Source organism: Hirundo rustica, chromosome Z (genome assembly GCF_015227805.2).
Source record: "Hirundo rustica isolate bHirRus1 chromosome Z, bHirRus1.pri.v3, whole genome shotgun sequence".
NCBI classification, from domain to species: domain Eukaryota; kingdom Metazoa; phylum Chordata; class Aves; order Passeriformes; family Hirundinidae; genus Hirundo; species Hirundo rustica.
Genome location: NC_053488.1, coordinates 27,086,297 through 27,102,001, shown reverse-complemented (window position 1 = coordinate 27,102,001; position 15,705 = coordinate 27,086,297). Strand labels below are relative to the sequence as shown.

Genomic DNA, 15,705 nt, shown 5'->3' with positions numbered 1-15,705 from the left:
GACACAGAATTATAATGAATTATGAGTTTAACACCAGTACCATCAATAGGATAGTTCAGGATCAGAACTGATGCCAACAGATTATGCCAATCTATAATTTATATGTGTGCATGGTTGTTTAAAATTTATCCTTATTATGTTCATACACATACCAGGTGATCTGCTAGTAAAACATAATCTGAATATTGCACCCTTTACCATAATTTCCATTTTCAGTTGAAATGAGATGTGCAAAGTATATACTATAAAATTATCTCTGCAAGCACTCTGTTTTTTGGTATACTTAATGGTTTTAAGAAGAAATGAAGCCAAAAATATTCTTATAGCATGCCAGGAAGAGATCAAAAATTGAATAGAAGTAAGATGTTTCGCTTTCCTTGTAGACTGCCCATCATGACACAGATCAGTCTTCCTTGACAAAAGAATGGAGCCTGACAGAAAAGCGTCAAGTTCTTTTGGGATCCTGTGGCCTTCCTTTCTTCAGTCTTCCATATTGAACCATAACACAGCTGTCTTTGCAGTCCCTCATGAACAGCAAATTTGTGATGAGCCTCAGTGTTTCCTCCTTTGACATGGTATTACACAGGTATTTTCTTCCTCAAGAAAATAGTAAAGTTTAGATGTCTCTGAAGAAACACTCTGTTCTATATTATGCGAGCTTTTGTGAGATGTTTACAGCTTTGTAGCAGAATTCCCACAGTTTGTACTGTAAACATCGTGGGTTTTACATTCCTTTTTGACGAGCTTGGCTAGTGAGATGGAGAGGTGGTAACCTTGTTCTCCAATCCCAATCCGAATCCCAATCCCAATCCCAATCCCAATCCTTCTTTAAAACTTATAAAAGTGAGGTCTTTTTAAATAAAACTTCTTCAGCTTTCATCTTTTGAGTCAGAGAGTGTGTATAATTTCTCTTTGTGTCCTCTAGCGACAACACTCAGCACACCTTCCTTTGATAGGAGGAACCAAAAAAACTTGTTAATGCTATATTCCTGGATATTTTAAATTCAGTGTTTTCTTCCATCCAATCATTACGTATTCAGAAGTAGATTTGCTTTGAGTAAGTCAAGTAGATTTGCTTTAAGATTTTATGCAAGCAGATAGAACACCAACTTCTTGCCGAGACTTGTGAGTTGATAATGCACTGTGTTATATACCAGTGTAATCCATGTCCTGATCCCTTCTGTTCATGTTGTTTTTCTCAACAGTGTATTTTTCATACATTTACACTTTTGTTGAACTTGAATTGGAGCCTCTCATTAGGTTTGCAGCTATTTAAGAAATTCGGTCTAAAGATTCCAGTTAGTGACATAGTTACTCAATTTCAGGCACCAATTCCACAGACTCTGGCTAGTTCACTGAATGTATTAAAATAATGTCTGTTGTACTTAATGTACCAAAATAAATTCTATTGATTTAAAATAAATTTTAACCTAGTTGTATAGTCACTTAAACCCAAGGGCTTGAAGAGCCGAAATCTTGACCTTTGAAGACAAGCGTGTTCTGAGTGAACCTGCACAGGTACCCCAGAGCATTTTTTGTCCACAGAGAAGTAGTAAATATTGTTACAACACACTTTTGATCTGAGCTGTGCTCAATTTCCCCTGACACGCAGAGTTAGATGTTGGTAAGTTTCAAAGGTGAAGGGGCTCACTGAGTTACTGTTTCAGGCAAGGGTGAAAGACTAAAGTAAGTGAAAGGATAAAGCAAGTGAAACTTCTAATGTCCAAAGAGGAAGAGGAAAAACTACAGTTACCTCAGCATGACTCCAGTTTCAGTATGTGCCTGTAAAAACAGAAAATTAACATTAGTCTTAGCCTTTTGCACGGGTTGGCAAATACTTCTCACAGAACCCATATCTGCAGAGAGGTCAGGGTGCCCAGTATAAAGTAGGTATCATGGAGTTCATATTTATAACACACAGCCATGGGAAGTGTGTCCATATCACTTGGTTAGCCACACACTAGCAATATTGATCATAGTTTTCCAAACCCCAGCTAGACATACAAAATGGAAAATAATTTAGTAGACCAGGGATGGATGAAGGCAAAAGATATCAGAATAAAAGCAAGGAATTATCCAGTCTGATTTAGAGTTGACTCTCTCAGGCTATTGCTCACTAACTCTGCACTGCAAAGGAACAAAAAAAAAAAAAAAAAAAAAAAAAGAAAAAAACAAAACCACACCACCACCACAAACCAAACCAAAACAAACAAAAAAATTCACATGTTCATCCTGGATAATGTTTTATATTCTCATAATAAACTACTTTTCCCCAAACACTTTCTGACTGGGAAACATTACCACCTGAAACAAATTTTGTTGCATGACTGTAAGTCAAACCTTCAAAGTTTTTCTTAGGTGACCCTGTAATGAGTTGAAAAAACAAAAGCTGACAGAGTAAGCAAGAAAGTACTCACCTTCTTGGTGAACAATCCTCAAAAGGCATATGAAAGAGGCAGTAACTAAAGACAAAACTAACAAAGGCAGAACTGCTCACTCCAGACAGCCAAGGTTATTTTCAGGTGTTGTCTACACTGGAGGAATCAATTGGCTGTAATGTCCTTCAGCTGTTGGCAAGGGTTCTGGAGTCTGAACAGATTTGATACAGTAAACTTTTCAGTGGCTATGGCTGATATTTATCCAGGATTTGTGTGTCTGGGATACTTCACTACTGGGGCAGACAATACACATCCCACTGCTTTACCATCTGCAGCAGCAGAGTTAACCCATCTCTCATCTATTTTCTTTGCCTGGCTTGAAGCCATTTAACCACAGCCATGGTATCATGTGTTTTACAGACCCTACCTTTGGAGTTCTTTTCTTTTTTCTCAATAAACAGTTTCTGGTTGTTGTTGTTGTTATTTTTTCCTTGTCAGAAATAATCTAGTTCCTTCCAGCTGTCTATTTCTTCATTTCCAAAGGATAAGAAAGTTTGCCAGTTCCTGGAGTATAAGGCACCTCAGCTGTTTTAAGGAATATCGACATGTTTTTTCTTCAGTAATTGGAAGTCAAAGGCTGAAGAGGTGAAAGACCTGGAGACAAAGCTACAAATTTCTGAAAACTTAGGGAAGTTATAATGAAAAAGGTATCAGAGACCATCTGTTTTCAATCCTTCCTTGAAAATCCATGACTGTTTGAAATCCTACCATTAGTTCAACAGGCAGACAGCTTGTGATAACTGAAACTCAAAACTGAGAAGTTTGCATGTGAGTCCATTGAGACAGTTTTTGTTGTTGTTATTTTTAATTAATTTTATCTTCTTTAAGCTATTTAAGATATTAAGTATTGGTCCAAGTCCTCAAAGTATTTTCCATTGTACTTTACTTTTTCCCTACTAAAACAAAAGCGGTAAAGTTCTGGAGTGTCCTTTAAGACAGAGCATGAGCAAAATATTACTTGGGATATGTTAACTATGGTGGCGAACTTCATGTAAGTAGAGAAAGACAAACAAAGCTGTGTTTCTTTGGGTGGGGTTTTGAGGTTTTGTTTGTAACATGTTGTCATCTTTAATGTATACAGAGACAGAGCTGACTCTGAATTCTCTGAATGATTTCCGCTTGCCCTTTTTTCCACCCCTAAGTGAAACAATTGTTTCCTTAATCTGAATTGAAATTTCTTCTCCTTCCTGCAGCAGGACTTCTCCCCTGGACTTTCTGTGCTGAGAATCCAATGTTTGGCTCAGCTGCCTGGCTGAAGACAGCCGATCAGCCCATGAAAACTTCTATTCCCAGTCTAAGGAAGGAGTCCAGCACAAGGTAGCACTTGATCTTTCAGGCTTGGAAGCAGGAAAGGGGGCAAGAGTTGGAGAGTGTGGAATCATAGAAGACTACTGAGAGGTAAATGGAGGTGGGAGAGGGGAAAGAGAGAGCCAGCAGAGAAGTGCTGAGTATGCTATGCTGGATTCTGGCTGTGGGCATTGGGAATTGAATTAAATCTGTTACTTGAGGTGGTTTTCAGTTCATTTTGGGTTTATCAGAGCAATTCTCACACTTACCAGGAAATCTGGGGTGTGGCTTTATCAGTGCAAACTTTGCCCAGTCTTTAACAGGCTGACTTTAAATGCCTCCAGCATGCAATACCGACATTAAATCTGGCTCTGCATTTTCTGAGCAAGATTTTGCCAGTTCCATTCCTCCAGTTACACCTTTTCTGAGGAGATATGTGGTGTGTTTAGAGCTAGTTTGGGTTAGAATGATTTTTGTCCCTTTGTTTGAAATCTAAACATTGTCTGAAATACTGTGTTAAAAAAAAAAAAAAAAAAAAAAAAAATTATCCTGACTCATCTTGTTTTTACAGGTGACATTTAAGTTGAAGATGGGTGGTGGAGAAAGATACAACATTCCCATTCCACAGTCTAGAAATACCAACAAGAACCATCAACAACTTAAAAACAGGCAGAAGAACAAAGATCAGAATTCTCAGATGAAAACCTACGTGAAGAAGGAGAGAGGCCACAGCTGCAGCTCCTCTCCTGGTGCATGGCAGGCCATGCAGAAAGGGGGGAAGAACAGCATTCACTTCCCCAAGAATCCCAATTGGAATCCTGCTCTATTGTTCACCCCTCAGAGCAGCCAGAACTACACTGGGGTAAAGTTCAGTGAGCCACCCTCCCCAAGTGTTCTGCCTAAGCCACCAAGCCACTGGGTACCTGTTTGTTTTAAACTTTCTGATAAAGAAATGATGACATTTCAGGCCAAAACCTTACTGAAAGTCCAGGCCTGAGGTGTAACTTGTGGGATTTTCAGAAGTGATTTTGACTGTCAGGGTTTAAAATTTGAGCACTGCTCTTCCCAATTCCATCTGCACAGGTAGTTGTGCAGGGCCAGGTGTTCTTGCTGCATGTAGTTAGTCACTGGGAAGGAGGGGTGGAAGTTAACATTCCCTTCATCTTTTACCTCAAAAATTCAGTGCTGTGTTCACCTCACTGTGAAATAGCTGTTCTCTTGAAAATCAATCAAATCCTGAGCAATCACCATTTTACTGCATTTAAGAACAATAAAGTCTGGAACTTTACAGAATAAAACTTTTAAGAAATATTCTTATGTCATTTGTGTCAGGCTTAAACAGAAGCTTGAATCTTCTCCTCATTTCCATAGTTTTACCACAGTTACGGAAGGGAACCAGAGCACAATGATAGACTGTTTGTCTCATTGTGCTCATTTTTCAGTCATGGTTATTTACATTTTTATAGGCGGATGTAGAATAAATAGAATTAAAAAGGGCTTATGAATTGTCATCTAGAAACATGGAAATTTGCTAAAAATTATTACATTTATATTTTCATTATTTTAGTCTCTTAAATGAACAGCTGATTTTTCATAGAATCAGAGAAAAATCTTGGGTTGAAATGGACCCTAAAGCTCTTCTAATTCCACCTTCTGCCATGGGAAGGAACACCTTCCAAGGGTGCTCCAAGGCTCATCCAACCTGGCCTTGAATAAAGAATTCCAGAGAGGGGGCAACCACAGCTTCTCTTGGAAATCAGTGCCAAGGCCTCAACAGCTTCACAGTAAAGAATTTAATTCTAATATCCAATCTAAATCTATTCTCTTTCAGTTCCCTCTTTTTCTATCACTGCAATAACCTTTCCCCTTTTTCTTTCTGGGCTCCTTTCAGGTATTGGAGGGTTGGTAATTTTCACAACAATTGTGTGAGGCATATAGTCATTTCCATATATGTTGAAGAATGACTGGAAACTGAAAAATATTTTATCCCTGTCTGTGTGGTCTGCCTACTGGCCCTTTTGCCGATGGTAGCAACACTAAATTCAGATATATCTCCATGTATGTTGATGGAAGTTACAATGGTGCCGATGCATAATCCTGGCACACCATCCTTTCTGTAAATGCCATTGCTGAATCTTTGCAGCAATTCCCAGGTAGTTTCCATAGGCAGAACAGTCCCCAGAACAATGAGAACAACCATCATCACCTTTTCTATGAGTGGAAAATGAGAACTGATACTCTCCTTTCTCCACTGCCCTCAACATAATTTGAAAATCTTTAATCCTTGGCAGACATCTGTAACTGTGACTTGAGTTCTCTCATCTCAATATAGACACAATCTGTCTTCCCATACCATCTTAATGCATTAGTCTTCAGCAAAAACAAACATAGAATGGTTTTCCTGTAGTTGTTACTAATTTTTAGCTTCTCCTGGCCTGCAGGAAGGTGAAAAGAAACTTGTAGTTTGTGAGGTTCAGGGTAGCCTGTGCTTCAACCATATGCAGTATCTAGTTTGTTGTAAATTCACACACTAATCTAGCTTCTTCATGTAGACAAGCTGTGAAAGAAAAAAAAAAAAAACAACAACAAAACCAAAAACTTCTAGGAAAGTATATGTGCATATGGCAGCGCTGAACTGAGGCCAAATTGGATGTTTAGCACTTCAGGAAGCAGAGCACTTTAAAAATGTCAGTGTAGAGTACCTCAAAACCATTATATCCATCCATCCATCCATAAACACACATATACACACACACGCACACATATATTTATGCATACACACACATATACATATATATACCTATATTTATAAATACACATGCATATATATATACACACACATATATATACAGTCAGCTTCCCTACGAAACACCACAGATACCAGGCCTTGACAGCAAGAGACCCTCCCAGAGTAATAGCGACATGATTAAAGTTAAATCTGACCTGTATTTTTAAAAATTTATTTATTTGAAGTTTCATAGTAGTGAAAGGGGAACTGACCAGTTTTGCTTTCGATACAAAGCAAGTTCCTGTGTTGTTAAACAGTATTTTTGCATGCAAGTAATACATTTGTAGAATGGACTTGAAAAAAGAAAAATAAATTTAATTTTGTTATGCTTCAGGCTCTTTGATGTTGCTCCAGTAGTATGGGTACTTTACTGAGGAGTATTTATACCCTTTTGATGAGGAGTACTCAGGTCCTTTGTATGAGTCATTATTTCACTGTACCTCTCAGACAAGTCAGCTTTCATATCTGAAATTCTGTGGTCTTCCCATGTACCTTGGTTTCAGGCTTTCTGTATAAAACATTTGTCCCATGCATTCATGGTCAGCTACAGTCCAGGTCCTCCTTTTAGGGAAAAAAAAAAAAAAAAAAGAAAAAAAAAATAGTAAAAATAAAAAAAAAAAAAAAAAAAGAAAAAGAAAAAAAAAAGAAAAAAGAAAAAGAAAAAAATAAGAAAAAAAAGAAAAAAAAAGAAAAAAGAAAGGAAAAAAAAAAAAGATGTTTCACCAGTAGGGTTTTCCACATTTCTAAAATCTGGAGGGACTAAATTATTTCCACATTAGTTATTCTTATTGGGAAGGGATAAGTTTTGACTGCATCAAACCCACAGTGATCTTTATTGAAAAAAACCCACCCTATCTTCCAAATGCACAATTTTCCATCTGCTTTACCGCAGCAGTTAGTCTTGGGTACTCTCACTAAAAGAGTTGAATGTTTCATTCACATATAATAGATATAATTTCCCAGAGTTACATTGACTTAAGGGAACTTTTTCAGAAATGCAGTTAAGAAAAAGTCAACAACATTTACTAAAAGATCATAGGTTTCTGTATTTTTTCTCTTTCCCTGTCTAATGATGACCATGGATAAGGGTTTTCTGTTGTTCAGGCAAAAGATTTGGCACAGAGTAAGCAACTTTTTCCCTTGTTTTAAGAAATCTGCCTTCAACCTTGATGTATAAAATGAAGAGTAGTAGCTTATTGGCTTTAAGGCCAGCCAATCTGTGCTTTGTAAACCAATGACTTTTGAAAGAAAAAAAATCTCAGCTTTTGATGCTTTGCTTCTTTACTACTTGCCACTGACACTCAAGAAATTGAGCAGAAGAAATACATAAATGATCATTGTCACTGAAATCAAAAGGCCAGATAACAAAAATTAGCTTTCTTTTAATTGTTGTTTGGGGGAACCAGACTTACTATACATCCTGTGAACTGGTCACAGAGTCTGTATCAATAACACTGTCTATTTTGAGACACAGGTTTACTTCTGTCTCCTAACAGCTTAGATCCTAAATTTTTGTTAACTTTACTGTTGTTAGAAGATGTTTATTTCAATGGGGTTTGGAGAAGAGTATTTGCCTGCACATTTTCCTTTCACAAATACATTCTTCAAAAGCCATTTGAGAGGTGTAAGTGAAGGTGGTATGGTGCCATGCAGAAAAGCTCAGATGATACTTGGATCTTATACCTCTAGAAGAATACGCAAAAGGCAAAGAGATGAGTTACTTCCAAGGCAGTAACATGTGTCAGCAAGCAAAACAAATCAAACTTGGTATCGTTGCATATGAATATAAAAAAATAAAATTATATGATTTTTTTTTTTTTTTTCCATTGAGATGGGAAAGACGAAAAACACAAGCTGTCTGTCCCCTGTTCCTTGTCATTCTGGAAAGTGCTGGCAACAGGTAGGAGTGGCTGAAGGAAATGAGCAGCTCCCCTGGTTGCCAAAAGCTAGGCTCACTGTTCGTGTTGATAGGGTTTGTGGGTACAGAAACAAACTTGATTAGAGATTTAAAAACTACCAGGTGGAATCCTGCCTGGGCTGAAATTACAGTGTGTTTTGTTACCTGTTTCTTGTCTCCATCGGAGCTCCAGCTCCCTTTTGCTCAGGCTAGCACTCCCCTGGGTCCCAAAAACCCAGAAGATGGCATAGGGCATTTCCCCTTATCATGAGAGTGAGAGAGACCCCATTGGCAGCAGAGGAAAGGAGTCAGACTTGATCTGGGGGCAAGTCCACGGTCTTTATTTCAGTCTTTGTCCCATCCCGTTTGGGCTTCTGCCCCAGACCGCAGCCCAAATTAAGTCACCGGTGTCTTGGGCTTACATGCAGGGGAGAGGCTAAAGGAGGGGACAAACCAACACCCACTGAGGGATAAGGTGGGAGTGGAACAGGGTTGGAGGGACATTCAAGGGAACCAATGGGGAACATAAAGGGAGGGACCTCCTCGGCTCTCGTCCTATCATTCGATGCCTTTTACATGAAATCTCCAGAACCTGGGTGGAACAGCCGAATGACAGACAAGGCCCATAGGAGGGGACTGTGAGGAGTGTGGGAGGATTGACAGGGAAGGGGGGCAGGGACAATTCTCGGGATATGACATTTTCCAGGAGAACAGAGGAGTACAGAACAAATCATTATAAAATAAAACCCACTATAAAAATGAAATGCAATATGAAAACAAATAACACAGCAACAGTTACCACCTAGAGACACAGAATTTTTCCCACAAAAGTAGTTGGCCACTCTTTTTCCTTGATAGGAAATATCCTTCCAAAGGTGACCTGTAATGGATGAGACATCCTGGAAACCAGCTTGATCTCAGCTCAGCATTTCTGGGTTACACATGTGAAGATTAAACAGTGTTGATGATGAGTAGGAATTACCTCTCATCTTGATCTTCATGTAACGTGCTCAGCTAGTAAGTGCTGTAATTTCCATTATTAAAGGCTTTTCCTTCATCCAGTATGAAATATATAAGCTTTGAGACTGCTCTCACCTACCCAATTAAATGAAATTTTCTCTGGAATGAGCTGATAAGCTCCACTCAGACTGCAGTTTTGGGGTGTCATTTGTCCATGGTGTAGCTCCTCAGTTTCATCCTACCAGCTGTCCTTGTTATCATCTACCCTATTTAACCACAAAGTGATTCACATACCCTTCACAAAGGTTAACAGAGAAATGAGAAAGGGAATAAAATTGATTTGAACAACTGGAATTACTCCTGCTCCAGAGAAAACTCCACCATTGACAAACTCCTCCAGCCTCAATGTAATTGAGCATAAATAGAGCATAACTCCAGGGAAGATAGGTAATTGTGGTTACTAATGGCCTTTATCCCCAGACCTCCTCTTGTTCAGCTTTAATTAGGTGTATAAATGGGTGCTTACCTAAAGACAGGCCCAGTGCAGGTGCAGACTCCATAGTCAACAGTGTTCAAGATGTTCAGCTGCTGGTGTACAATGCCCATGAAGAACAGAACTGCTTGGAGAGTTGAAAGCTAAGATTAAAACTGCCAGGAATGAAGGATTTAACTTCCCATATATCTAAGAAGCTTTCATTCCATGAAACATTTTAAGATTTCATCTGTTTAGTCCATTCAGGATGAAAACATATGTGAAAACACAGTGTTTCTGGTCCTCCCCTACTACAGTGTTTGTGAGCCAAACATGCCTCACAGACATTTCTCATAAACTTGAAGGAATTTGTATTGACTCTGGTGAGCTTTCTCCAGATTTCAGCTGAATGAATGTAATGCAAATGAGTAAATGAGGGCAAGTCTTGGCCCAATGGCTGTGAGTCTGACCATTCATCAGCAATTAAACGCACCAAACACATTGTCATAGGTTAGTACAATTTGGTTTTTTAGTTATAGAAAAATGTAAAATAATTCTCCAGGTCAGGACCTGGGAATTGCTTTAGAAGAGACTGGGACCTATTTGAGAGTTAGTTGGAATACTGGCATCTGTTCTGACCACTGAAATCATTAGCTGTGACTTTGGGAAGTACCATATAAAACCCCATGAATTTCCTGTAGGTGGGTCCTTTTTCTTCTTCCTTTGGCCAGAGACAGACAGGTAACATCGAGCTGGGCCTGCTGCTCCCCGTTTTGTGGGGAGCTGGCCTGAGGCCTGGCCGGATTCCATCGACTCCCGGGTGAAAGGGGCAGGGGGACGAAGGAGAGATTGCTGTTTTACAACAGCTACTTTCTTCAGACTTCTCTGGAGCAGAGAGAGATCTCTGCCGGGCCGTTGATAAGAGCAATGGGCATCATTTGGGCCGAAGCCACCCCGATTTACACCGAGGGAGGGGCTGAGAAGGCATTTATCATCCTGCCTGGGTTTTTTTGTGATTCTGGACTGCCCGAGTGCTCCGATCTCTGATGTTTCTGTGAGTTCTTCCTCCCTCACCAGTGCAGCCTTGAACATCTAACACCACAAGCTACAGAGAGAGATAAAGACTCTGAGCAGATTTAACTCTTTCTTAGCAACATGAAGCTTCCAGAGCTTGGCCTTTCTCTGAGAGAGTAAGATAGGACAGAGTGAACATAAAGAACAACAGCATGAAGTCAGTAGAGCAAGAGTGAAAAGACTATTGGGACAGAGGGTTGAAGAGTTGGTTGTTCTATTCTTACTTGAGCCATGGAAATGAACTCTATATTTAGGTCATTCCTTTAAATCATGGGAAAGATAAGCATTTGGGGAGATGATTGTTTTAATTTGTGTGTAGATTTGAGCAAAGGTGTTTGTGATGAACTAAGTAATACCCTATCAGATGCCTGAACAGAGATAAAGATGCGAAGCCCCCTGCGCCAGTGAAGAAGTGAGAAGATATCTCTGTACCTTGAGGTGAAGAATCCTTTGCCTTTAGAGTTATTCATCTTTAAAAGGTGACACTCCAGTATGCAAAAGTCTAAGACCCATGACCCATAAGCAGCTTAGGAAACTGCTCCTGGGAGGGTCACAAAGGCAGGTTTCTCCTGGCATTTGTTTTTGTGACAGGTTAAAACCCACAAGAGAACTGTTCTAAGTTGTCAGTGGGATCCATGACTCTAAATGATATTCTTTCCCTAATGAATTGATGAAAGACTATTGTCAGGTAGTGAAACTGACTGAAAATTACAAGTTTTGTCTCTTTATGTTGTTTTATAAGAATGTGAACAGTTTGTAAGGGGAGGGAAGAGTGGTTTTGAAGTTTCATTCCATTTTAGGTTTTTTTTCCCCAACTTTTTTCTTTTCTGTTCTTTTAGTGTATGTTAATAAAAGTATTCGTTCATTTTAAGGTTGAGCCTGCTTTGTTTATCTCCTAGTCTCTCTCCCACAGAAAGAGTAAGTACCAAGACCAAAATTTAGTGAACGTGAAGCCACTACATTAATTAGTGTTTCCGCCCGGTTTGAAATTAAAATTATGACACACATGAAAAGACATATCACTCTCTGTGCTGACTGACATTATTTGCTTTTGACCTGAAAGACCTTTCCGTAGGGACTTCCAAAGAAAAGAATATGTTCTTATATATGCTTTCCAATTCTTTCTTCATTACTCGTGCAGTGTCAGGTCCTCAGTAGCTCCTGCGACTTCTCATTTCAGCCCTGTGACATAGCAGTAACTTTCCAATGAGCAGAATATTAGATGTTTCTCAGAGATCACAAATTGCCACATCTTCCTAAAGAGTTGTTTTGTCCTTTACTCCAACTCCTAGTAAACAAAGCAAGGTCCACCCTTCAGGAACTATCCCTGCAACCTCCCCTCATCTGGCTGTGAGGTGTTTCCTCCTGGGGCCAGTGCCTCTTGTATTGCAGATGGATTGAGCTACTTTTTCAGTCTCTGGAGGAAAAACAACAACAACAACAACAACAACAACAAAGCTTTAAATATTTTCAAGGAGGTAGATTTTACTGTTTGAGACTACAAGACATCCTTTCACTGGGTGATGGCCCTTTCATGGAAAGATGTGGAGGAATTTGTTTGGGTCAGTGGTAATTACAAGATTTAGAAATTTTGTTTCACCTGAAGGACTTCCAGTGTTTTAACAGCACAAAGGAGAAGGCTGGAGGCAAGCCACAGTGTATCTCTTATGGGCCCATACAGAAGAGGAGCTAAAAATAGTAAAATTCTGAGAAAGAAGGATTGAAATCCAGGAGTACATGAGGGACCCCTGGAAGCCTGGTTGGAAGGATTAAGGCCTCTTTTTGTCCTCAGGTTCCTGGCAACTTGCAGCAAAAAGCAGTCATAAAATTTCAGGATTGAGGAGTGACTGATGCCATCTACTAGGATTTGTACAAAGCATTTTACATTGTCCTACACAGCAGTCTTGTCTCTAGATTGGAGAGACAAGATTTGGAAGAGGGACCACATGGTGAATAAGGAATTGGCTGGGTGGTCAAAGAGTGGAGACCGTGGCTGCAGAACAGCTTTTCACAAGGGCATGAAAAGATAGAACAGAGGAAGGGCTAGAATAGATATAAGAAATACATTCTTGGCTGCAAGGCCAAGCCCAGAGAAGATGTGGCTGCCCCATTCCTGGAAGTTTTGAAAGCCAGCTTGAATGAGGCTCAGAGATCTGGTTTAGTAGAAGGTGTCCCTGCCCATGGTAGGGAGTAAGAATGAAATGAACTTTGAGGTTCTTTTCAACCCAGCGATTCTGTGAGCCTGTGATTCTATTTTCCTGATATTGGTGGACCTACTGTTAGTGTGGTGTAAATCCAGCCAAGAATCATCACATTTGTTCACAACCCACCATTCCTATGTTATCACACATGGAGGATTTCAGCAGCACACAATAACAATGTCTATCATTAGAAAAACAGTATTACTTTTATGTATTAGACACATGAAGGGAATTTGCAAAGAATATGGAGTGAAAAAGAAAAGTACACAGGTTCAAAGTGCCATGCTATTTACTGGAATTAAATAAAGTCTTTATTCAAAGGGATTCCACTAACATATTTGCCAGCTTGACTGAGAATTCATGTTTCAGTGTTTGAAAAAGACCAGAGAACAAGGAACTTGGAGAATGTAGGGAATTCATGGCAAAGAAGGTGTGGAATCATGAATTTGTGACAGCTGTGGAATATTGTGCTCAGGTGATACATACCTCAGGTTAAAAAACCTCCAAACATTGTAACAGCGTTGACTTGATATATTCAGGTGGATGCTCAGATGAAGCAAAAAAATAATTATTGTATTGTAGTTCAATACAATAATCACTCAAATTTAATCACTCAAATTCAGATTAGTCTGTCCACAGACTACATTTATGTTGATCATTGTGGTGGTGTGAGAATTGTTTTTATTAAGTTATTAAGTTATTTTTGTAATATTTTAAAGTTATTTTTGTAATGGTTTCGTTCACTGTATACCCCTGTGTTCTGCATTGGTTTTCCCTTCTGCATCTGTTGTTTTGTCTATTGTAAAACCCGACGTTTTCTGTCATTCATCCCTTCCCTGCACCTGTCGCTGTCAATCCCCGCCCCCCCCCTCCTCGTGGTCGCCTGCCTGCCACTCAGAGACCCTTCCCTGGCTTCTAGAATCCTCCAGGAGGGGTGCTGAGTGATAGGCTGGGGCCCGGGAGACCCCCTCCCCTCATTTTGTGATTGGTCCCCAGCTCCATGGTTCACACCCCCGGTTAACCCCCCCGATCCCTGTGACTGGCTGACCGGTTGTCACCACCCCTGTTTCCACCCCACTTTAAAAGCTCGTGCACGCCTGCCCCCAGGGTCTCTTCTGGGCTGTGGGTCAGAGAGTGCTGAGCCCCGTGCTGCCTCTCCCCCTGAATAAAATCCTGTTTAACTGAGCCCAGAGGAGTCCGCCTTTTGATTAGCTGCCGTGGGTTGCATACGCCATCTGCTGGCCGTCGCTGAGAGGGGAACCAAGACCCACAGGGAGGAGGTGGCTCGCCCGGTTTGCCACCCCGACCTCACACGCTGCCGCGGTGCAGGAGACTGAGCTAGCCCGTGGCCGCGCTCATCAGCGCGAGGAACAGCACCGCGACAGCGGTTGGCGCCCAACGTGGGGCCCCCACCCTCAGGACACGAGGCGGACCCCGCGGCACGGACTGAGGCTGCAAGAGCCTGAAGAAAAGTCCTTGGACGCCCCGCTACCCTTGGTCGAGCGGCTTCGTAAGATCACGCTCCCAAGGGACGAAGAGGACAGCCTGAAGCGCCCAGCAGGTCCTCTTCAGGCAGCTAATCTCGAGACCCCAGGCTTTATCGCATCCCAGGAGGGGGTAAGCCTTCTTCGTGAGGGGGCTTACTTTCGGAGGGTGCTCCCGGTGTGGAGACCCTAATTTCGGGAGGGATCCTCCAGGAGTGGGGGGGATCCCAGGCTGCGCAGCTCGGGGGGGTGGTGGTTAGCCTCATCCCCCTGCGGATTACTCTCCTCGGGGTGCTCTTTTGTTCTTTTTCGTTTTGTAAACTTTAAGTTTCGGGCAGTTGTCTTTTGGGTGGAAGTGTCCACAGGGGTTTTAGACACTGCGATTTTATTTTTCGGTGCGGACCCCCCGGGTTTGAGTTTCAGGTTTTGCCCGGTTTTAGGGGAGTGACCTCCGCGTTCGTTTTCTGTTAAGTTTGCTTTTGTCTGGGTGTCATCGAGTGGGCAGCAGGCAAGGGGGATTTGTTAGGTGTCCCCGAGCCCCTGATTTTGGTTTCGGTTTCGGAGAGATGGGCGCAAAACTCTCCGCTGCCCAAAAAGGTGTGTATTATAGTTTTAAGTCGGTTGTGGAGCTCGCCCAGTTAAAGGTTTCGAGGGGCGAGCTCAAGGGGTTTGTGAGGTGGCTTTTCCTGCACTTTCCTCGTGTGTCCCCGGAGCAGGTGTACAGCCCCAAGTTTTGGAGGGTTGTACAAAACAAAATCCATGATCTGGTGCTCCAAGGGAACAAGCAAGCCACAAAATTCCTTAATCTGGCTGTGCAGCTCTCAGCAGCTGCTTCAACTACCACCAAGGGAGTGCAGAAAAAGCCCAGTTTTAGGCAAACCTCCCCCTGTTCTCCCTGTCCCCGTTCCCCTTCCCCTTGTCCCCAGAAGGGAATTCTGAAGGGAGCAGCAGGACCCCAACCTGCTGGCTCAGGCTCCCCCAGGAATTCTCAACCCCCCCGCCCGGGCAGTCCTAGCCAGACTGCTCGGGGTTTCTTGGGCATCCCTGGCTGGGATGCTCAAGAATTCCACCCTTCCCCATCTTACCCAGTTAATAAACCTCGTG

At 41.4% G+C, this 15,705-nt stretch overlaps 1 protein-coding gene across 1 annotated transcript; it reads left to right on the top strand.

Annotated features, from left to right (window-relative positions):
• Nucleotides 1-4,300: 4,300 nt before the first annotated feature.
• Nucleotides 4,301-4,722, top strand: LOC120765690 (proline-rich nuclear receptor coactivator 2-like). The gene has a single exon (XM_040090786.1). It carries the CDS (start codon nucleotides 4,315-4,317, stop codon nucleotides 4,720-4,722), a length of 408 nt encoding a protein of 135 aa, XP_039946720.1. The 5' UTR covers nucleotides 4,301-4,314.
• The last annotated feature ends 10,983 nt before the right edge of the window (nucleotides 4,723-15,705 follow it).

What these genes read in the sequence shown, in the direction of transcription:
- LOC120765690 (XM_040090786.1), top strand. Translation starts at nt 4,315, where the DNA reads ATGGGTGGTGGAGAAAGATACAACATTCCCATTCCACAGTCTAGAAAT.